Source organism: Culicoides brevitarsis, chromosome 3, assembly GCF_036172545.1.
Source record: "Culicoides brevitarsis isolate CSIRO-B50_1 chromosome 3, AGI_CSIRO_Cbre_v1, whole genome shotgun sequence".
Taxonomy (NCBI): Eukaryota; Metazoa; Arthropoda; class Insecta; order Diptera; family Ceratopogonidae; genus Culicoides; species Culicoides brevitarsis.
In genome coordinates, this window is record NC_087087.1 from 15,470,622 (window position 1) to 15,492,946 (window position 22,325).

The following is a 22,325-nucleotide window of genomic DNA, read 5'->3' on the forward strand; positions in this document are numbered from 1 at the left end:
ATTTTTCTGCATTTATGGCTTTTAAATTAAATTACATACCTTAAGATGTCCTAGAGTAAATTTACTGCTTCATATTTCCTCAAAATCAATCTGGAGTCATATGAAATCGATCCGTACCCAAACTTAAACTTCCAAAAAAATTTTACATTAAATAATTTTACCAAAAAATCGAATTTTTGTACATTTTCTTCTCGAAGTTGTTAACTTTCCATTCAAAAAGTAACTTTTTCAAACGTCTTTTCTCAACCGCCATTCAAATTTTCTGTACAAAATGCTCAAATTATCGAAACGACACTGTATTTGACAGCTGATTTGTTTTTATCTAAAGACGTTTAAACTACAACAAAAAGTTACTCAATAATTTTTTCAAAAAAAAAAAAAAAGAATCTCAAAATCTTATCTGAATAAATTATTGTCAAATCTAATCTCCTTTCGTCTTACCTTCCACGTGTGTTGTCAAATCCCGAAATCACTTCCAATCGAAATGTCGAACGAATTCAAAGAACGTCTCGCAACTTCAAAAATCGGATTTATCGGCGGAGGTAATATGGCATTCGCCATTGCCAAGGGTCTCGTCGATTTTCGTGTCATAGATGCCGTCACTGCTGTTTCCGGGCCACATTTGGACAAACTTCAGGACAATTGGAGTCGCATGACAAAAACTTGCACAACCGAAAACTGGGAAGTCGTTCAGCAGTGTAACGTTATCTTTTTGTGCGTGAAACCGCACATGCTGACCGCCGTCGTGAACGAACTCAAATCTCACTTTAACAAATTCGTGTTGCCCGATAAACTTTTTGTTTCCGTTCTCGCGGGCACTTCAAAACTCAAAATTTACGATGATTTTGGGATTTCGCCGCCGCAATTGCGTGTCGTGAGGATGATGCCCAATACGCCTGTTCAGGTAGGCGAAGGATGTTGTGCCGTCGAAATAAATTCAGCTTCCGAAGACCCGCAAGGCGATGCGCTTTTCGTGAATTGTCTCATGGGACATTTGGGCACGTCGGAAATTGTTCCGCCCGAGCAATTTAATGCTCTTGGAGCTCTTTCGGGTTCGGGACCGGCTTATATTTTCACCGTGATCGACGCGTTGGCAGATGGCGCCGTCAAACAGGGCATTCCAAGGGCGCTGGCGATCAAATTTGCATCGCAAACTGTTTGTGGTGCCGCAAAAACGCAACTTGTTACGGGAAAACATCCCGGAGTACTTAAAGATGAGGTTTGTTCGCCCGGAGGCACGACAATTTGCGCCATTCATGAACTCGAAAAGGGCGGTTTGAGAGCAACTTTCATCAATGCGATTGAAGCTGCAACGAAGAGATCGCAGGAAATGGTCCCAAAGAAGTAAATTGAAGCCTCGTTTTGATAAAAAGAGGGATTCAAGAAAAATTTAATGAAAGAGAATTATAAAAAAAGTAAAAAAAAAATATTAAAAGGCAAGTGAAATTTTAACAAATGTTTCATTTAAAAAAAAAATTAACGAATTTTATCCCAATTATTTTTTACGAATTTTTTTTTGTTAAATTTTTATATTTTATCGATTAGAATATTTCTAATTTTTTTTTCTATATTTTAATTTTACAAAAAAAAAAATCAAAAAATTTCAAAAATTCACATAAAATTTAAAGAAAAAAAAATATTTAAATTAAAAAAAAAATATTTGAAAATTAAAAAAAAAAATTAAGATAAACAGAAATTAATTAATAAAAATAATATATTTTGCATTTAAAAAAAGTAATTTATAATTTTAAAAAATAAAAAAAATAAATTTAAAAAATTTTTTTTTGAAAAGAGATTAAATTTTTTTTAAAAAATAAATTCTTAAAAATTTCAGGAATTTCAATAATAAAATTATTAAATTAATTTATTGAATTAAACATTTAAAATTATTAATTTATTAAAAGTCTAAAATTCCTTATTTAAAAAAAATAATTTTAATATAAAAAAATTTAATTTTAATTTTTTTTAAATAATTAAAAATTAATTTCAAAATACAAAATTATTTATAATTAACAATGAGATAAATTTGAAAATTTTTTAAAGAAATATTTAAAAAAAATAATTTTGAAATTTTTTTGTGACGAAATAAGATTTTTACCATGAATTTTCTTCTTTCAAATAAATTTTCAAATAATTTTTGACCAATTTTTAAAAAATTTTGGTTTTTAAAAAAAATTGAAACATTTTTAAAAATTGCACTTGCCTTATTTTTCTTAAATTTTAAGCATTTTAATTGAATTTTAAAGCTCTGAATTCCTGAATTTGATCTCTAAAATGAGAGAAAATTTCAAATTTGATGGATTTATTTATTTTTTTTGCAAAATTCGGTTTGAAATGATAAAAAATGACAATAAATAAAGGAAAAAAATTGGAATCTCATAAAATTTTGGATTTTTTTTTTTCTGTTTTCTAAAAAATAGAAATTAAATATCATACCACCTTATCGTCGATCGCGATACCGATCACGCGAATAACTCTTTCCGCTGCTCCGATGCGAGCTTCTCGATCGACTTCTGCTGCGACTTCGACGTTTCTTGTCTTTTTTTCCGCCGCGCGACGCGGATTTCTTACTTTTTTTGTGTTTGCGATGCGAGCTGGAAGAACTACTTGAGCTACTGTCGCTGCTGGAAGACGACGACGACGATGAGCGACGTCGCGACGACGATTTCTTCGATGATTTCCTGCTGGATTTACTTCGTGACTTCTTTGGGTTAGTTGACGAGGTGCTGCGGGACCGGGAACGCGATCGCACTCGCTTCGCCTGCTTCATCAGCTCGACCATGTCTTTGGAGACTTCGCGTCTCAGGAACTGATTCAAGTCGAGACGCACATTCGAGCTGCCGGCGTCGTCTCGTGCCGCGTGTTTTTTCGACGTTGTCTCGGTTTTTTGCAGGCGCGCTGCTTGGGCAGCCAATTCGGCGGCATTTACCTTGTCACGGGGGTCACTAAAGCGAGAGACGCGTGCTTTGTGGCGAGCACCTGCATTTTTTGATGAAATTTCAGCCTTAAAAATCGTTCAGCAGCAAAAAATTCGGTCGAGTCTCGTGTTTTTGTGTCAGTCCGTCGTGCAAATTCACGTCAAAAAGTAACTTACCAGATCGAGAATTATAATCACTTGAATGATGTGGCTCACCCATGTCATGATTTCTCTTAACACTACCACTCTCATTGCTTTTATACTTATTATTCTGTGGAACGTCGACTTTTTCCGCAGATTCTTGACTCGAATCGTCGGAATCGTCGCTATTCGGGCGACTTTGACTATGATCTGCGCCATATTTTCGCTCCCATTCACGTTTTCGCGTTAATTCAGCAAGCTCTTCCCTCTCGAGGTACTCTTCGATTTCCTCAACAACTCTCTCAAATTGTGCCTTTTTAATTTTCATCGATTCCTGAATAATTTTTTTCAATTAAAACCAAAAATTTGTTAAAAAACCAAAAAATTACTCTAATTTCCGCTTCAGAATCCACTCCGCTCGTGTCTTCCTTGTCACTTTTGTCCTCGTCATCCGAAGATTCGCTCTCACTTCCGTAGATCCCTAGACCTAAAGAAAAAAAAATAAAAATTCCGAGAGATGAAAACCAGTTTCAAACAATGGAAATTAAGGAAAATCCCTTTTTTTCACTAATTTTACTAAAAATTTACTAAAATAAAAAATTTTAAAGAAAAAAAAATATTTTTTTAGACTTACCGAGTCCTCCAGTAATGGATGTTAAAGCGGTCTTTCGCAAAGTTTGTGCTCTATTAACTTTAGACGTAAATAATTGGACATTTTGTTAATAGATTTAAAAAGATAATTGACTCAAAAAAGAAGATTTTAAAATAAATAAAAAAATATTTGGAAAAAATTTTTGCCGGAAAATCGAGTTTTCTAATTTTTTTTGTGGTTTGTTGGTTTTTTTTCTGTAAATGTAAAATACCTTTCGATTTCATTTTTGAATGGGTCTCACGTGCGATACTTTTAATCTCTTCATTTGTGACTTCGAGCAGGATTTCGGTGAGATTCTTCCTGACAGACATCATCTGAAAATATGAAGAAAATTTTATTAATAATTCAATTTTTTTTAAACATTTTAATTAAAAAATGACCACAAAAAAATTTTAATTTAAAAATAATTTAAATTTTATTTTTTTAAATTTATTTTTAATTTATTTTATTTTTTTCAAATAATTTTTAAAAAGAATCTTAAGAAATTTTTCATAAAAAAATTTATTTAAAAAAATTATAAAAAATTATTTTTTTTAAGAAAATTATAAGGAATTTTTCAAAAAAAAATTAAAATTAAAAAAAAAATATTTTTTTAAATTAAAAAAAATAATAATAATAATAAAATTAGGAAGGAAAACTTCATATTATTTTTTAAATAAATTTTTATAAATTGAACAATATTAATAAAGTTTTTTATAAAAAAAATTAGAATTTTCAAGGAAATGAAGTTTTTAAATAATTATCAAAAATTAATAATAAAACTAAATAAAAAATTGAAAATAATAAAAAATACTTTCAATTATTTTATAAAAAAAATAAAAAAGTAACAAAAAGTTTATAAAAATTAATGAATAATATTTTTGTTTTTTTTTCAATTTTAATTTAATTAAAAAATTTTAGAAAATAAAAAAAAATTAATAATAATTTTTTTTAATTAAAAGGCGAATATTTTTTAAAAATAATTTTAAATTTAATCAAAAACATTTTTTTTTAATTTAAATTTTTTTAAAATATATAAAAAATTAGAAAAAAAGCTTTAAAAACTAATCTTACCAATTCTTGCATTTGCTGCTCGCGAGATTTAATAACAACAGGCCCTCCTGTCTTCGGTTTTTCCTCCGGGGATGGCGTTCGGGTTGGAGGCACGTATTTTTGGGGTGTCACAGGAACACTTTCTGCTTGATCCTCTTCATTTTCATCCTCTTCATCGGAATTATCCATGTCCTAAAATTAAATTTTTATGAAAATTTCCGCAATTTTTCACAAAAATTAAAAAACTTACAAATTTACTCCGCAAAACTTTTGTACTTTCGAGCTCTTGCAACATTTCAGCTTCGAGTTTTCTCTTTTCTTCTTCCTTTTTCTTGCGTTCCTCCTCCATTTTAATCCTTTCTTCTTCGCGTTGCTTCTCTCTTTCCATTTTTTCCAAGCCTTCTCTGATCCAAGCCGGAAGAGTTTTGCGTTTTGCCGCATCTAAGGTTTCCATTCCTCCCATTGCGCCGCCTTCATCGACATTTTCTTGCACGGGAACGGAAAAATTCTTCGGAGGCGAGCGTTGGAAGCGATTTTTCGTCGTGTATCCTTGCAATTCGGGACACAAAGGAGGCGGTTTCGTCAATGCTGGCGGCGGTTGCTGCAAATTTTCGTTCACGGGCGGCGGATAAACTTGCCACGCTGGGTTTCGCCATGCCGGATTCGAAATATTTGAGGGCGGTGCGACATTCCATTGTTGAATGATGGGCGGTTGCGGTGCAATGAGCGGCACCGAAGTGTCAAACGACGGAATTACGTCATCTTCGTCCTTTTCAACTTCCATCGGTGCTTCGCCCTTGACTTCGTCATGATGTTTGTTGTACGCGTTCGAAGGTTGGTGACCCAATAACGAGATCGAGGGCGGCGGCGGAGCTTCAGGGAAGGAATTTAGTTGATCCGAGGGGAGAGTTTCTCGCATGTGAATCCATTGGGCGGCAAGTTGAGCCCAATCGACATTGGCATTCGGGGTGTTGGCATAAAAAGCCGGATTCATGCTCATGGCCCATTGCGAGTGATCCATTTTTGCCTGTTTTTCGCATGAAAAATTCAAACCATTTTTAGTCGTGTCAGAAAATCGATACGGGCGACGAAAGTTTTCGCGATGAAATTTTAAAGTTTTTCAAGTTTCATCGGAAAATCTTACGTGCTGAAGACGTTTCTTACCAGATGATCCTTAATCAAGAGTTAAAAACGAGGAATTTATCGACGAAATTCTCATTTGAAAGGAAAAACATTCAACCAGACTCGTAATTTGTCGGAAAATTGAAATGACAGCTGCTGTCAAATTTCGAAAAAGCGCATTTAGGGTTGCCATCTGTTTGATATTTTCATGAATTTTTCTTATTTTTGGGTTTTTGAACTAAAAAATTTTTGAAGACAAAATTTCACTTTTTTAGCTCATCAAAAAATATTCACAAAAATATTCGCTTTGACACAGTTTTGAAGAAAAAACTAAATCAAGCATTGTTCTTGATTTAGTTTTCAAAACAAAACTATGTCAAAGAAAAAATTTTTTTTTCAGTTTCTATTTTTTGGCAGTTTTGAGTTGCAAAATGATTAAAAATGATAAATTAGAGCCCTCTGACAAATTTTTATCCATTTGGAGCAAGATTTGACAAAAATTGCTTTGACACAGTTTTTGATTTAGTTTTGCTCTTGATTTAGTTTTCAAAACAAAACTATGTCAAAGAAAAAAATTTTTTTCAGTTTCAATTTTTTGGCAGTTTTGAGTTGCAAAATGATTAAAAATGATAAATTAGAGCCCCTCTGACAAATTTTTATCCATTTGGAGCAAGATTTGACAAAAATGGCTTTGACACAGTTTTTGATTTAGTTTTGCTCTTGATTTAGTTTTCAAAATAAAACTATGTCAAAGAAAAATTTTTTTTTTCAGTTTCAATTTTTTGGCAGTTTTGAGTTATAAAATGATTAAAAATGATAAATTAGAGCCCCTCTGATAAATTTTTATCCATTTGGAGCAAGATTTGACAAAAATTGCTTTGACACAGTTTTTGATTTAAACAAAACTATGTTTTTTTTTTTCAGTTTCAATTTTTGGCAGTTTTGAGTTATTGATTAAAAATGATAAATTAGAGCCCTCTGAAAATTTTTATCAAAACAAAAATTTGACACAGTTTTTGACATAGTTTTGCTCTTGATTTAGTTTTCAAAACAAAACTATGTCAAAGAAAATTTTTTTTTCAGTTTCTATTTTTTGGCAGTTTTGAGTTGCAAAATGATTAAAAATGATAAATTAGAGCCCTCTGACAAATTTTTATCCATTTGGAGCAAAATTTGACAAAAATTGCTTTGACACAGTTTTTGACACAGTTTTTGATTTAGTTTTGCTCTTGATTTAGTTTTCAAAACAAAACTATGTCAAAGAAAAAATTTTTTTTTCAGTTTCAATTTTTTGGCAGTTTTGAGTTAGAAAATGATTAAAAATGATAAATTTGAACCTTTCTGATAAATTTTTATCCATGTGGAGCAAGATTTGAGCATGGCTCTTGAAGAAAAATTTTTTTCAGTTTCAATTTTTTGGCAGTTTTAAGCTAGAAAATGATAAATTAGAGCCCTTTGACAAATTTTTATCCATTTGGAGCAAAATTTGACAAAAATGGCTTTGACACAGTTTTTGATTTAGTTTTGCTCTTGATTTAGTTTTCAAAACAAAACTATGTCAAAGAAAAATTTTTTTTTCAAGCAGTTTTGAGCTTTGATTAAAAATGATTTTTTTTTAAATTTGACAAAACTATGTCAAAGGAATTTATTTTTCCAATTTCATTTTTTTAATATTTACATAATTAAAATTTTTTAATGAAAATTAAAATTTCTTAGATTTGCAAATATTTTCCTAAATTCACAATTTTTAATCAAAAATATTTTTAAAAAATCAAAATTTTGGATAAAAACAAATCTAGCAACCCTAATTAAAGCGCCGCCTTAAATTTGATTTGACATTTCAAAACAGCTGTCAACTCCTTTTTCTACCAAAACATGGCACTAAATCTGGTTAACTTGACAAAAAATGCGAATTTCTGCTCATTGATTCACGCCAGAGCCTTCCACGTAACCGCAGCATGCAACAAAATCAAAGCAGGTCGTTTCCGGAAGACGCCAAAAGGTGATATGCCCTTGACATACGAAATGGCAAATCCTCCGCATTACATCGGCGTTCGAAAAGTTCGTAACATTTTCAATTCTCATGAAAATTTTCAATTAATTTTTTAAAATTTTCTCTTAGGCATGGAATTCTTGGGACACCTCAAATCTCTCACTGGGCGTGAAGCCTCCGGGAAACATTTGGAATATCGCAGATTTGGTTGATTATCACACATTTAAGCCACACGGGTATGAAGGTGATGTTCTTGAAGCACATCGAGCTGCCGAAACAGTTATTGAGGATATGTTTATTCGGAAATTCATGATGGGAACATGGCATGGCTTGTGTTTGTCTGAAATTATCATTAAAAGGCAGCATAACCACATTCGGATTGCGTCGATTATTAGACAAGGCATCAGTGCGAGGAAAATGTACTTTTTAATTGGATACACGGAAGAGTTTTTGTCGTATTGGTTGCAATGTCCGATCACGTTGGAGCTGCAAACGACACCTGATTCGAAAGATGTTATCTTTAAATATATTTAAAATGAGAAATTTAGTAGAAGTTAGTCGGTAAATAAATTGAAAAAAATTAAAAATTTCGGTTTTTTTACGTTAGGTAAGAGGTTTTTACTCAAATTAAGAGATTTTTCATTTTTTGGTCTTTTACGATCAAATTTAGAAGTTTTTTAGTCAAATTTAGTATTTTTAAGATGTTCTTAAGCCATTGTTTGAAGACATTTTTATACTTTTTTGGCATTTTTTTCATAAAAATCTGTCCGAAAATTCAAATAACTTACGTAAGGTAACCAACTTTTAACTATTCGAAGTCCGTTTTCGAACTTTTAACATCAGGTCACCATAAAATTTCAAAATAAAGCGACGCCTTATTTCCAATCAAAACAATTTAAACTTGAAAAACTGCTCTTATTTTTTTAACTTTTTTAAAAGAAATGTTCCTTGTTCCTACAAAATGTCATTCAAATTGGATATAAATCTGGATTTCATACCAACTTATTACTACACTGAAGAAAATCAAATTAAATTCGACCCGGCACTTTACGTACAAAGATATTGTTTTGTAGCCAAAGTTTTGGGACACAAACTCTTCAAAAATGAAATCAAAAAGGTTTGTTTTTAAAAGATTTTTCAGAATGTCAACAGTTTTTAAGAGAATCATTTACAGGTAGTTGACTTTGGATGTGCTGAGATGAAATTTTTCAATACGATTCGGTATAATTTGCCGGAAATTGAGCATGTTGTTGAAGTAAGTTTCGTATTTTCATGCAAAATTAAAAATATTTGTTGTTGCTAAATTCTCTTGAGGATTTGTGTTGCTCGAAAATCCAAAATATCTTTATTAAGATACAATTTTTGCAAAAATCAAGCAAAAATTGATATTTTAAGAGTAAAAATGCTATTTCCCGCGCTTTTTGAATTTTTAAAAAATTATCAGTTCACTTATAAAAATTTTAATTCAACATTTTGAGCTCAAAATCCTAAAAATTTAGATTTTGAATTGAAATTAGAATGAATTAAATTGAAATGTTTGCTATATTTTATTCATATTTCGCACTTTCACATAATTTTTGGCGCCAAAAAAAAATATTTTTAGGCTTAGATTTCTTTAAGTTTTTAATTGAATTTCTAAAAATTTAAAAAAATCAAGAAAAATTATCATTCTTTATTCAAAAAATAAAAATTTTATTTAAAAAGTTAAAAATTTTGCAAAAACATAAACAACAAAAACTAACCTTAAAATTCTTAAAATAATTGTAACGCAATAAGTCAAGTTTTGATTTTCAAATTATTCTGCGACTTGTTGTAAATCTTCATAAATAACTATCAGAAGGTTTATAAATTGAAAACTCGAAGAAAAAATCATGAAAAGTCAATAAAAGTTGCAAAATAAGAATGTAAGCTTCATTGCATATCTTAAGGAAACTCAAAATTGAAAATTTGTTTGATTGATTGCATAATTTAAGGCGTTAAATTGACCAAAAAAAATTTGATCAATTTTAAAATATTTTTAAAAAATTTTAAATCAAATTCAATTAATTTTTTCTTTTAATTTCCAGATCGACATTGACGAAGAATTACTTCGCCGCAACATGTTCGTGGTTGAACCTCTTATGGTTGACTATTACTCATTACGTCCCAAACCCTTAAAAGTTGAGGTCTACAAAGGAAGTATTGCCAGCAAAAGTCAATGTCTTCAACAAACAGATGCCGTAGTCGCCATTGAACTCATCGAGCACTTAACAGAAGACCATTTAAAACGAATGCCATCCGTCGTTTTTGAATTCATGAAACCAAAAATTGCAATTTTCACCACTCCAAACCGTGAAGCGAACGTCTTATTTCCGGATTTGCAAACATTTCGCCATCCAGATCACAAATTCGAATGGACTCGAGAAGAATTTGAAAATTGGGCGAATGATGTTTGCCGAACCTACCCGAGTTATTCTGTGATGTTTTATCAAATTGGAGCAGTGCCTCCCGAATTAGATGTCGGAGGAGTGAGTCAAGCCGCTGTTTTTTTACTGAAGGATTTTGTAAATAGCTTAGAAAGTACGGTAGATGATGTTGCGGAGAAATTTAAAGCTTCGTGTCAAACAGAAAGTCCTGAAAAGAAGGAAAAAATCAATGAAGACGATTTTGAATTAATTTTTTCAGTTGATTACACGTACGACAAACGCAGTGACTCACAAAAAATTATCGATGACTGCAAGTTTCATATAAATCAAAATATTAAAAAGTACACGAATTACGATGGAAGTCTCTCAATAATACCGTTGAATGTTTTATTTGAACTTTTATCTCCGCTGTGTGGATCGACAGAGCAACTAAAGGAATTATTAGTCAAAGAAGGATACAAAGTCGAAGAGGAACATGTGATAATTGATTTAATTGAAGACGAATCTCTTGAAAGTTTAAATGATGAATTATTAAATGACGAGTTTTCACCTAATTATGAAGTCGAAAGAACGGAAGAAGAAGAAGAAAATTGGGATTAAATCTTTGAATTTAAACGAAAAAGCTAAAAAATTATTTTTTTTATGGCATTTTTTTACAGAAATCAGAAAATTTGGATAATCGGTTAATTTTTTTTGTATCAGGTAACGGATGCGAAAGGCTCAGAACGCGATCTCTCAAGGCCTCATAAAGAGTGGAAAATTGTTCATCCAATCGACAGATGGTCTGTTGTTGAGAATATTGACGAGTTTCAACGATACAAATCTGAACATTGACGAAATTTTAACAATCGATAATACAGTCAATGCCCCCATATTGGAACAGCACTCAATTCGGACAAGTCCCCATATTCGGACACCAAACACAAGGGAAATTTTAAGTCGAAAAATGAATTTACCACTAAATTCAACATTTTTCACCTGATTTTATAAAAATATTAAGAAAAAAAGGAATTAAACATTATTATTCTTAGTTTGCTTGGTGCCCGGCTTTGGTAACACATGGTTCTCAATTCGCCCGATTTGGTTTTTTCAGCTGCCGAATATGGGGGCATTGACTGTATTAAATTTAAGATCAAATGTTTGCTTACAGACAGAAACACCGAATTTTGCCACATATCGCCATTTGTAAACTTGAATTAAAACAACTACCGTATATGTGACGTTCTTCCAAAAGCTCATTAAAGAGGTTTTTTGATGAATTTTAGCAAATCTTGATAATAATTTAGAATTCGAATTAGGGCGCTTCAAATGAAACTCAATAGTTTTGTCCAAAATTTTTTAAATAAAAAAAGTTTTGAAATACTATTTTCATACAAAATGACAAACTCTTACAATTTTTGAGGGTGAAATAATATTTTTGATTTTTTTAAATTTTTTTTTATCTGCTTTGAGATTTGCTATTTTGAAATGTATTTGAAGATACCTACTTCATATAAAAAATTTAACAAAAAAAATTCATTAAAAATAACTGTCAAAAAAATTTTGAAAATAAACTCAGTAGTTTTATGAAAAATATTTTTAAGAAGAGAATTTAAGTTAAAATATGATTTTCAAAAAAAAAAATAGTTAAAATTGAAAATTTAAATTTTTTTTAATTTCTTATAAAAATATGGAAATTTGTGTATTTCGGTAATTTTTGATAATTTTTTTTTTTTAATTTACCCCATTGGATTTTCGACACGGAGCATCAGAAAAAATTTTGAGTTTCATTTGGAGCGACCTTAATAAGAAAAAATCAAGTTTACGAAACTTTCTTCAATAAGTCCATCCATTAAATATGATCAATCCAAACTCCATAAAGTCCCCTAATAATATGATCTAAAAAATGTAAAAAATCTCAAAAACTCCTCTTAAAATTGCTATTTACAAATATCTCCATTATATTCTTTATTACAACTTAAATCTTGCATAAATCATGAGTACGCACAACTTTTAACAAAATATGTACATGGGTTTACTTCTATGTGATTTCACTAAACTTTAAACTTTTTCATCTTTTAAACTTAAATTTTTTCATTAAGTTTCACAGTACAAAGTATCATGAACTAATTCCTCATCAAAACTATTGAAATCAAACGACAAAAGCACTCGATTTTGATACAATCCACTCGATATTAACCGAAGAGTTGAAAAATCGCAAAGCATTGAATAAGTTAACATTTGATTCGATTTTCCACAAATATTTGCAAGTGTCTTTGGACTATCAGCATTTGCTTCCATAACGCCTTCAATAGCAAGTCTATCTGCTTTCGTGTCACACTTTAAAGAAAAAAACTTGAAATTAATTGAAAAATTAGTAAATTATTAACTTACATCGTGCTGCAATTGTTTTCCTCCAACATTGAAATGAATAAGTTTAATTTTTGCGGGAAACATTGAGCTGATGGAACAATTTTTTCTCTCGCCATAGTTACTCAAGTAATAAGATGGGGATAATTCTGGTTGGACTAATATATTACAAGCTAAAAAATTTATTATTTTTTATTAAAAATTTAATTAAATTTAAGAAAAATTGACTTACGTTGTGGGTTTTTCAAATGACGAACAATAACTGTGAATGATCCTTTAACTGGAATTCGATATTGAATTAAAGCTGCATTTTGGCTTGAACGATAAACACTTTTGTACAGAGGATAGTGATTCCAAGTATTGCATAGCTCATTGCTTCTTTGCTCTAAATTTAGAGGATGGTCATGTTGATTGGGAAAATAATTACCATTTAATTCCCAACCATCAAATACCTGAAATTTTTTATTTAATTAACTGTCTTAAAATATTATATGATTAAATTATAACAAAAAAAATATTAATTTTTATTAAATTTTTTTATTTAAATATTTCAAATCATTTTTAAAAATATATTTTAATTTTTTTATAAATATATAATTATTTTTAATAATTTAATTAATTTTTTTTTAAATTTAATTAAAAAAATTTTTTTCTTCTTTTCTTGCTCTTTTAAATTAAAAATTTTTATTTATTTATTTTTTTTTTTTTTTTTGAATATTTAATTAATTATTTTTTTTAATTTAATTAAATATATTTTTTTTTAAATTAAAATTAAATTTTTTTTTGAAATTTGATTAATTCTTTTTTTTAATTTAATTAAAAATTTTTTTTCTTCTTTTCTTGCTCTTTTAAATTAAAAAAAAAATTAAATATTTAATTAATTAATTTTTTTTAAATTTAATTAAAAAAATTTTTTGTTCCTTTCTTGCTCTTTAAAATTTAAAAAAAAATTAATATTTAATTAAATAATTTTTTTTAAATTTAATTAAATATTTTTTTTAATTTAATAAAAAATTATTTTTTTCTTTTCTTGCTCTTTCAAATAAAATTAAATTAAATTAAACAATTAAATTTAATTAAAAAATAATTATTCATGATATTTACCGAAACCAGCCCGCCAAACTCGCAATCCACATCCAATTGCCGAATAAATATTTCGATAATTTTATCTGGATCTGTGAACAAATACAAGCCACATACACGCATGCTATCCGCTACCTCAGATACGTCAATGAAATTCGAGTGGTTCTTTTCCGAATTGTAATCTATCGTTTTTGTGTATTTATATATTCCTTCGTCTGACCGTACATCCATGCAATCTAAGAAATTCGGGAAAAATGTAAATGTTAAATTTTTTTTGTTGTTGTTGTACCAAAATCCTTTGAAAATACTTGCCTGTAATTGAATGTTGCTTTAATTCTGCTATTTTTAGTTGAAATGGATTTTTCACTGGAAACCATGCCTGTAAAATTAATGAGAAAATTTGCAAAAGTAATTAAATTATGGTTAAATTATGATAATTATGTCATTATCATAAATTTTACGAACCTGAGTCCCAATTTTTGATGAAAAAATTACAAAAAGAAAAAGAACGATTTTCATGTTCAATTAAAATTAATTTCCAAATCAATCAAAATCTTTAATTAGTTTATTGAGAATTTGTTCTTTTTAAATAAAATAATATTTTTGCCCCTTATTTCGTTCTTTACTGATAAAAATCAACATTGATACTGTCAAGAATCTTCTCTATTCATCGCTTTTTATATCTTTAGGACTAAACATATGTCATCAGGATATAGGATATGATGTATGATATGACATTGTCAAATGTAGTCAAGTGTGTGGAATTAGCTATGTGTGGAAATTAGAGTACACATATGTGTGGAAAAATGAGAGAGAAAAGAGAGATTCAATGGAGCATACAATTACATAGTTTAGACGTTTAAAGGTTACAGAGTAGTAAACTTTATTTTTATAACATTCCGATGAAAAATAATATTTTAGTTTCAAATACATCTCTTTGATCTTTGTTTTTCCATGACTTCTTTGTAAGTGATATATAATAGCTAAAGCAACGGTGCACTAATTCTTCCGTTTTACTTTAAAAAATTTTTTAAAGTAATTTTAGGGTTTAAAAATTTTAGTAAAAAAAATAATTTTAAATAATTTAATTAATTTTTATGATTTTTTACATAAATTTGAGTAAATTTAGCCCACTGTGTTAAACTTTTTTAAAACTTTTGGTGCCAAAATATACGAAGATAAAGTTTGAGAATAAATTTATTTAATACAATTTTTTAAAGAAGACGGAAAAACATGTGCTGAAAATCATACAATATAAATTTATAGAGACGAAGTATGTGCAATAAATATAAATTAACATGAAAAATTTTAAGCAATATTTAACAATTAACTTAAAAAATTAAATTAAATAAAATATTTTTGCTTTTATGAATTGCAATAAAATTTACTTGATTCAAAATAATTTAAAACTTGAAAAATAAAAAAAAATAGAAAAGATAATTAAAAACTTAAAAATATGTTTAATAAATTTAAATTAATTTCATACATTTTCTTTATTTTATTAAATATATTTTTTATATATTTTCGTAAATCATGCTCTTCTTTAAAATTAAATTAAAAAATTTATTTATTATTTATTAATTTATTTAATTTATTATTTTTAAAAAATAAATATTTAAAAAAAAACTTCTGAATATTGTATTAATTTAATTTACTTATTTTTTGATTTAAATATTATAAAAAAAAATTTTAGTTTATTTTTTTTAATTCTAAGGCCATTAAATTTAATTATTTCACTTTATGTCATCCCCCCCCTCCGATTTTGCCGAAAAAATTCAGGGGGAAAATAAAAATAATAAAAAAATAAGGAAAAATTTTGACATTTTTTGGTACTTTTTGATTAAAAAACGATAATAATGTCCAGTAAAAATTAAAATTACATTAGATATGAACTTAACTTGCTTTAAAAATGCATTATCTATCGAAAATTTGATGAAAAAATTTTTGAGTCACGTGAAGAAATTTTTTTATTTTTTCTTAAATTTTTATTTTGTGAAATTTTATTAAAGTTTTGACTTAAAAACTTCAATTAACGATTAACGTTCAAAAAAGTAAAAAAATTTAGTAAAAAAAAATTTTTTTTTTTTATTTTTTATCTCCCCCCCCCACTTCATAAAAATCCTCATGCAACATAAAGTGAAATAATTAAATTTAATGGCCTAAGAATAATTAAAAAAAAAAAATAAAGGAAAATTTGTTCAAATATGTAAATTGAAGTTTGACTAAAATCTCATAAAATTAATTTATTTAATTATGAACATTTTTTTATTAATTTTTAATTTATAAATTCACATTTTATTTAAATAAATCAAAATTTTTTGAAAAATATTTTTTTTTAAATTTTAACATTTGTTTTGTTCTGAATATTTATAACTTTCTTATCAAAGGCGTTGAATACTCGAAAGTTCTAATGTTAGTTTTGTTTAAATAAATGAAATACATGCCCATACAAATTACTAATACGCATCATTACCTACTTACTTCGACGTAAAAATATCAGTAATCATTTGCAAAGAAATTGAATGATGCGTATAAGCATGTGTCTTGTAACGGTAATTATTTAGGGCATTTTCAAGTAAAATTTTCATCGTAGGTCTGTCTGTAAAGGTTTAAAAAATTATTTAAAAATTTTTTTTTTGTTTGAATAAATTATACAAATTACTAATTTAATAAAATTTAAATTTTTTGAATGATGCTTTAAAATTTTTAATTTTCAAGTAAAAATTTTACTTTAAGTCTGTCTGTAAAGGTTAAAAAAATTAAAAAATATTTTAATATTTTTTTTTTTGTAAATTTTAAATTATTTTTTTTTTAAATTATTTCTTGAAAATTTCATGATTAAAAAAAAATGTCATTTATTACACAGAACAAGACAAGCAGGTGTGTCATTTCAATTGGACTGAAACTTATTGATACGCTAAACTGACCTTAATAGAGTTTTTTATTATAAAAGCAGTTGGCATTCTTTGTGAAAAGCTTTAGTATCTAGAAAATAATCGAAGGAAATTAAAGCGATTTCTTTTCATTAACTAAGGAACTATGAAAATATTTATTTTTTTTCTCGGAATTAATTTGTTAACACGAATTAATTGCTCCATGTATACAAAGAACCAGCTGGATTATATTCTTAAGGACATTGAATATTTTAATAACAAGTGCAAACAAAAAAGTAATTATACCATTAGTGAATGCTTCATGACAGAATCATTGAAAGTGCTGGATAAAAACTTGAATAGTCCTGTGATCGAACTGAATGAAAATGCAAGATTAGTGAAAATTTCATTCGCAGAAAAAAATCACATAAATCCCAGGAAAATAAGGTAGGCGGCAAAATGCTTGTAAGCTTTAATTGATTTTTTATTGTTGTGTGATAAAAATAAATCCATGAAACAACAGCGATGTATAGTAAAATTTATTGCGATTTATGACCATAAATGAATTTACGCTGGAAAAAATTATAGAAAAAAATTATGTTGTTGAATATTTTTGATTCGAATTGAATATTAATTTTTATAAAAATAAATAAATTAAAGAAAATAATTTTTTTCATTAAACATATTTTTATTAAAAAATTTTTTAAAAATATTTATTTAATTAAATTTATTTGAAATGTTATTTTTTTATTTAAATAAATAATTAAATTAATTTTTAAAATATTAATTAATTTAAATACCTAATTAAAAAAAATATTTATGTAATTAAAATATCTTTTAGTTAACAATTTTTTATAAAGAATTTAAGAAAAAAAATAATAATTTTGAAAAACTGCTTAAATTTAATAAGTTAAATAAATAAATAATATTTAATTTTTTTTTATCAATTTAAAATTAAAATTTATTTATCAAAATATGAAAAAAAAATAAAAAAAAAGTTTTTTTTTATAAAATTAATAAATTTGTTTAATATTTTAAAATATATTATTAAAATTTTTTAAATAAATAATTTATTTTAAATTTTATTTTTTTTTTATTTTTAATAAATAAATATTAAATTTTGTCAATTATATAATTAACAAAAAAAAAATAAGAGATACTGGATTAAAAATTTTAAAACATAAAAAATTGAAAATTTTTATATTTTTGGCTTTAAAGAATATTTTTTTTATTTGATAAAAAAATTATTTATTAAATAAATATGTTCATTTCTATTAATATCAATAAATTTGTAAATAATAAATTATTTAATTTTTACAGAAATGAAACTGAAGATGAAATAAATAAAAATATCCTTCCAAGAACATGGAAAAGCTGGGCTTCCCAAATATTGATCAGATTGCGAGATATTTTCAGAACTCACGTTTTGCATCTTAACATTTTGCAACAGAAAAAAAGAAGTAAGTTAACTACAAAAACTTAAAAAAAAAAATACAAATTTAAAAAATAATAATAAATTTCAGATGAAACTGAAGCTCGACACCGTCGCCGCCATCAAATGTTACCCATGATGTTGTTGGGCGTCGTTTCCGTTGCCACCGTCATCATTCCAATGGGCTTCCAATTTTTAGCTGTAATTGCGGGAAAATCCTTCTTGATGGCGAAAATGGCGCTCATTATGGCTTCCGTCAACGGGCTTAAAAGGGTAAATTCGCTGGATGCATATCCATGAAAAAAAAAGTACAAAATTTTAAATGAAAATTTAATATTCACACTTTTTATGAAGTCCTTAAAATGATTGTGTCCTTAGAATTTATGATTGTTTAAACAGGTTGCTTCGAGTGGAGTGCACTATGGATTGTATCATACGGATGGTTATCCCTATCCACACATGTCGCATCCGGCATCACATTTTTCACAGTACTGGCATGATCGGGATGGAATCGGTAGAACGGAGTAGTAATTTAATGAATAATTAATTAATTAATTTATTAATAAAATCCTTGGAATAAGGTTAAATTTTGAGAAAACTGGAAATTTTTTGTTTTATTGAATTTTAAGGGATTAATTTAGATAATTTTCTGTCCTAATATTTTTATTTTTATTAAAATGAAAAAAAATAAAATAAAATAATTTTAGCCATTTATAAAAAGTTATTATATAGGTAAAAAGGTAATTAAATCAAAAAAAAATAAATTTTTAAAATAATTGTTAATTTATTTAGTTTAATTAAAAATTATTAAAAAAAAATTTATTAAAAAATTAAAATTCAAGAAAATAATGAATAATAAAAAATAAATTAAATAATAAAACTAAATAAATTAATAAAATTAATTAATATATAGGATTAATTTTTTTTGTCAGTTTCAAAATTTTTTTTTTTAAATTTTTCATACTTTTACAAATCTTTAAGAATTTTTAAATGATTTTTTTCAAAAATATTTTAATTTCAAAAATTTTTTTCAATTTTTTTTTTTTTTTTGAAAAGAAATTTCATTTTATATAAAATATTTTTTTTTAATAAAATAAAAATTATCAAAAAACATAATGGAGATATTTTAAACTTTATTTTGTCAGATTTGATTTTTTTTAAAATCTAAAAAGTTTGAAAAGAATTTTTTTTTTTTAAATTTCAACAAGATTTTAATTTCGAAATTTATTTTGAAAAGAAATTTTGAAATAAAATTTTTTTTTACCTATAAAAAATTGTCAAAAAACATTTTTGATCTTTTTAAAATATTTTTTGTTTTAATTTATAAATATTAGAATTTTCTTAAATTCTGAATAATTTAAAACAATTCGAAAAAAAAATCTAAAAAGTACCTAATTGTCAAAAAATTTTTATTTTATAAAAAAAAATATAATTTTGTTCCAATTTAATTTTTTAGAAAAATTTTCAAAATTAATTTTTTTTTTAAATTTTTATTAAAAAATTATTTCAATTTTTTTTTTTTTTTAAAAAACATTTTTAATATTTTTTTTTAATATTTTTTTTTTTTAAACTTTTAAATTTTGGAAAAAAAAATTTTTTTTTAATTTTTCTGAAATTCAAGAAGTTTGAAATAATTTGGGGGACAATTTTAATTTCGAAAAAAAAATAATTTTGAAATAAAATTTTTTTTTACCTAAAAAAATAATTTCAAAAAATTTTTTGTGACAAGCGTTTTTAAAATTTTTTTTAAATTTTTAGAATTTATTTTCCAATTTAAAACAACTCTAAAAAAAATTTTTCGTAAAATTAAAAATTTTTTTATTTTACCTAAAAAAACATAAAAAATTCTTCAAAATTATATTTTTTAAAATTTAATTTTGAAAATTTATGAAATATCGATTTTTTCAAAAAAAAATTTTTTTTTAAATATATATTAAAAAAAAAAATTGAAATTGAAGAAAAATGGAGCAGCCTTACCTTTTAAACAAAAAAAAAATCAAAAATTTTTTAAACAGTGAGACTTTTTATTTATTTGGATCTTTATATAAATAAATTCAGTTCAGACAATTTTTCACAAATATCCCTGGTCTTTAGCAATTGCCTTTCATAACTCAAAAATTATTTCCATAAATATTTTTAACCCTCTGTTCGAGTCAAAAATAGAGGAAATATTTTTTCTTTTACAAAAATAAATAATTTTATAATTTTACAGAATACTGCTTGGTGATTACTTCATATTTAATATTTTTTCTTTAAATTGTGAATATTTTTTGTTTAAAATCCCTTCTTTGCAGCAATTGGCAAACGTTCCCCTTGCAAATACGGATTTATATCAGATTTCTTCTGGAAAAATTTCTTCGCCTTATGTTCAATCGGTTTCTGCTGAAATTGTCTTGCCAAATATTGTTTAAAGTCCGTATCGCGTTCATGTCCATCGGCACTATCGCAGTTAAACATGTGCTCCGAGTCACAAATGCATTCTTGCGACGCCTGATATTCTCGGCTAAAAGCTGCGGTATTTTCAAAGTCCAACGTGCATCCCATGTCTTCGGTATATCCAACGGGACACGGATTCGGGGGATTGCAATAAGCCGGAAGACTTGCGTCAGTTTTAACTTGCGGTTTTACGCGATGCGGACCTTCGCCGGCGCCTCCCGAGACATATTGATGACCCCATAAGGAGCTGTGTTGCATATATTCTTGGTCCCGTAACGAGGGACTGTGATTGCTGTTCGAATCGCCATCCATCAAGGAATCGTAGTCAAGTTGCTCCGCTTCGAGATCCTTTGCGAGCGAAAAGCGACAATTGGTCAGCTGGAACATATGGATCGATGTAGGAGTCTGCTGCGTCATTGAAATCCTTGCCCATGCGATCGACCAAGTCACGAAGGAACAAATCGGATAAATAGTGATCTTTGATGCCGCTTGGCATGTAGCCGTAAGCCGAAGACGAGACAATTATGAAACTCATGGAGAAAACGAGAAAAAGTTGTTTTGATGATTCCATTTTTTTCTCCTTTGAAGAAAAAAAATTTAAAATTGAGCAACAAGTTGGAAGAGTTTTTAACTAAAAATATCTTACTTTAATTATTTTTTGGTTAGAATCAATTTTTTTACCAAAAACCTTGAAATATTTTTATTTTTTTTTTAATTTTAGCCACAAAAAATATTCACGACTTGTTATCTTACTTGAAAAAATATGAGAACAACAACGTCATATTATTTCTTGGCAGGCATGCGCATGAAATTGATTCTTGAATTGCATGACAGCAACATGAATCGCTATTTTGCGTGGGTTTTGCGCCACTTGACTTCTACACGTGAGAAGCGATTTCTGTTAAGCTTATTTTTTTGTGTGATTTTTTTTTTTTTGGTTTTGTAAAAAAAAAATTTGTTAAAAAATTTTCTGACCCTATTTCCATGCATTTAAATTCGAAAGTAATTTTTTTTTGTCTTTTTTATTCTAGTCATTTTTTTATTCTAAGTAGTTGTCAAAATCTCCAGGATTTTAAATTTTTATGAAAATTTTTAGAAAAGAAGAAAGAAATAAAGTTTGTTTCTACATTTTTTATACAATTTTAATTATTTGCTATTTTTGTAGACAAAAATCAAATTTGAACGATTTACTTATGATTTGACTCATTTTTTTTTTACAACAAATTAAAAAAAAAATTTTTTTTTTCTTGTTTTGATAATCTTGAAATTTAAATTAATTTTAAAACATTGCTAAATTTAACTATAGGATTTTTTGGCCGGAAGGAAATTAAAAAAATATTTTTTGAATTTTTAACTAACATTTATTTATTTTAAACGAAGGTTGAATTCTACCATTTATTTAATTTTGGTCAATATTATTTTCAAATTTGAACTCAAAAGTGCAGAAAAATCAAACAAAATCTCAAAAATAAAAATTTTTTAAAATCAATTATTTTGAGCACGTGAACTTAAAAAAATTTTTTTCTACATTTCAATTGAATACGTCTAATAAAAGCAAATTTCTTTTGTTTTTTTTATGATTTTATTGTAAACTGTAATTTTTCAAATAAAAAACCCAAAAAAAATGTTAATAATATTTCCATTTTTAATTTAATTTTTATTTTTCCTTTTGAATTTTTTCGACAAAATCGGAGGGAGGGGCGGTAAAAAATTCCCATTGGCCAATAAATTTTTTCGCCTTTTTTAAAAATGAATAAAGGTATTTCAAAGTAAAAAAAATTGCTAAAAAACTATAATAAATTTTTTCGCCTTTGGCGGGAAAACTATTTTTTACCTTTTAGAAAAATAAAAATTTTTTGTTTGTTTTGCCAAATATTTTTATAAAAAAAT

At 26.7% G+C, this 22,325-nt stretch overlaps 6 protein-coding genes across 6 annotated transcripts; 3 read left to right on the plus strand and 3 right to left on the minus strand.

The window, feature by feature from the left end:
• The first annotated feature begins 333 nt into the window (after nucleotides 1-333).
• LOC134834286 (uncharacterized) lies at nucleotides 334-1,593 on the plus strand. The gene has a single exon (XM_063848899.1). It carries the CDS (start codon nucleotides 485-487, stop codon nucleotides 1,346-1,348), a length of 864 nt encoding a protein of 287 aa, XP_063704969.1. The 5' UTR covers nucleotides 334-484; the 3' UTR covers nucleotides 1,349-1,593.
• A 708-nt stretch (nucleotides 1,594-2,301) lies between these two features.
• On the minus strand, nucleotides 2,302-6,008 carry LOC134834619 (arginine/serine-rich protein PNISR-like). Its single transcript, XM_063849351.1, has 8 exons — nucleotides 5,907-6,008; nucleotides 4,993-5,769; nucleotides 4,764-4,934; nucleotides 3,922-4,024; nucleotides 3,693-3,749; nucleotides 3,448-3,545; nucleotides 3,095-3,392; nucleotides 2,302-2,979 (listed from the first exon to the last, which is right to left on the minus strand). Exons 2-8 carry the CDS (start codon nucleotides 5,761-5,763, stop codon nucleotides 2,441-2,443), a joined length of 2,037 nt encoding a protein of 678 aa, XP_063705421.1. The 5' UTR covers nucleotides 5,764-5,769; nucleotides 5,907-6,008; the 3' UTR covers nucleotides 2,302-2,440.
• A 1,696-nt stretch (nucleotides 6,009-7,704) lies between these two features.
• On the plus strand, nucleotides 7,705-8,446 carry LOC134834317 (small ribosomal subunit protein uS3m). Its single transcript, XM_063848937.1, has 2 exons — nucleotides 7,705-7,925; nucleotides 7,987-8,446. Exons 1-2 carry the CDS (start codon nucleotides 7,740-7,742, stop codon nucleotides 8,389-8,391), a joined length of 591 nt encoding a protein of 196 aa, XP_063705007.1. The 5' UTR covers nucleotides 7,705-7,739; the 3' UTR covers nucleotides 8,392-8,446.
• Nucleotides 8,447-8,757: 311 nt separating this feature from the next.
• Nucleotides 8,758-10,880, plus strand: LOC134834725 (small RNA 2'-O-methyltransferase). Its single transcript, XM_063849479.1, has 3 exons — nucleotides 8,758-8,974; nucleotides 9,032-9,112; nucleotides 9,924-10,880. The coding sequence occupies exons 1-3, from the start codon at nucleotides 8,819-8,821 to the stop codon at nucleotides 10,860-10,862; spliced, it is 1,176 nt and encodes a 391-aa protein (XP_063705549.1). The 5' UTR covers nucleotides 8,758-8,818; the 3' UTR covers nucleotides 10,863-10,880.
• Nucleotides 10,881-12,251: 1,371 nt separating this feature from the next.
• Nucleotides 12,252-14,274, minus strand: LOC134835066 (corticotropin-releasing factor-binding protein). The gene is made up of 6 exons (XM_063849917.1): nucleotides 14,160-14,274; nucleotides 14,007-14,073; nucleotides 13,716-13,930; nucleotides 12,844-13,063; nucleotides 12,636-12,784; nucleotides 12,252-12,581 (listed from the first exon to the last, which is right to left on the minus strand). Exons 1-6 carry the CDS (start codon nucleotides 14,211-14,213, stop codon nucleotides 12,339-12,341), a joined length of 948 nt encoding a protein of 315 aa, XP_063705987.1. The 5' UTR covers nucleotides 14,214-14,274; the 3' UTR covers nucleotides 12,252-12,338.
• A 5,734-nt stretch (nucleotides 14,275-20,008) lies between these two features.
• On the minus strand, nucleotides 20,009-21,207 carry LOC134833910 (neuroendocrine protein 7B2). The gene is given in 3 exon segments (XM_063848407.1): nucleotides 20,009-20,796; nucleotides 20,798-21,015; nucleotides 21,082-21,207. Coding segments are annotated over 2 exon segments (732 nt in total). The 5' UTR covers nucleotides 21,007-21,015; nucleotides 21,082-21,207; the 3' UTR covers nucleotides 20,009-20,273.
• Between the last annotated feature and the right edge of the window lie 1,118 nt (nucleotides 21,208-22,325).

What these genes read in the sequence shown, in the direction of transcription:
- LOC134834286 (XM_063848899.1), top strand. Translation starts at nt 485, where the DNA reads ATGTCGAACGAATTCAAAGAACGTCTCGCAACTTCAAAAATCGGATTT.
- LOC134834619 (XM_063849351.1), bottom strand. Translation starts at nt 5,763, where the DNA reads ATGGATCACTCGCAATGGGCCATGAGCATGAATCCGGCTTTTTATGCC. An exon ending in AAGTTTTGCGGAGTAAATTT is followed by an intron (nt 4,935 to 4,992) that starts GTAAGTTTTTTA and finishes ATTTAATTTTAG; the next exon opens with GACATGGATAATTCCGATGA. An exon ending in TGATTATAATTCTCGATCTG is followed by an intron (nt 2,980 to 3,094) that starts GTAAGTTACTTT and finishes CAAAAAATGCAG; the next exon opens with GTGCTCGCCACAAAGCACGC.
- LOC134834317 (XM_063848937.1), top strand. Translation starts at nt 7,740, where the DNA reads ATGGCACTAAATCTGGTTAACTTGACAAAAAATGCGAATTTCTGCTCA. An exon ending in ATTACATCGGCGTTCGAAAA is followed by an intron (nt 7,926 to 7,986) that starts GTTCGTAACATT and finishes ATTTTCTCTTAG; the next exon opens with GCATGGAATTCTTGGGACAC.
- LOC134834725 (XM_063849479.1), top strand. Translation starts at nt 8,819, where the DNA reads ATGTCATTCAAATTGGATATAAATCTGGATTTCATACCAACTTATTAC. An exon ending in TCAAAAATGAAATCAAAAAG is followed by an intron (nt 8,975 to 9,031) that starts GTTTGTTTTTAA and finishes AATCATTTACAG; the next exon opens with GTAGTTGACTTTGGATGTGC. An exon ending in AAATTGAGCATGTTGTTGAA is followed by an intron (nt 9,113 to 9,923) that starts GTAAGTTTCGTA and finishes TTTAATTTCCAG; the next exon opens with ATCGACATTGACGAAGAATT.
- LOC134835066 (XM_063849917.1), bottom strand. Translation starts at nt 14,213, where the DNA reads ATGAAAATCGTTCTTTTTCTTTTTGTAATTTTTTCATCAAAAATTGGG. An exon ending in CATCAAAAATTGGGACTCAG is followed by an intron (nt 14,074 to 14,159) that starts GTTCGTAAAATT and finishes TTAATTTTACAG; the next exon opens with GCATGGTTTCCAGTGAAAAA. An exon ending in AGTTTGGCGGGCTGGTTTCG is followed by an intron (nt 13,064 to 13,715) that starts GTAAATATCATG and finishes AAAAAATTTCAG; the next exon opens with GTATTTGATGGTTGGGAATT.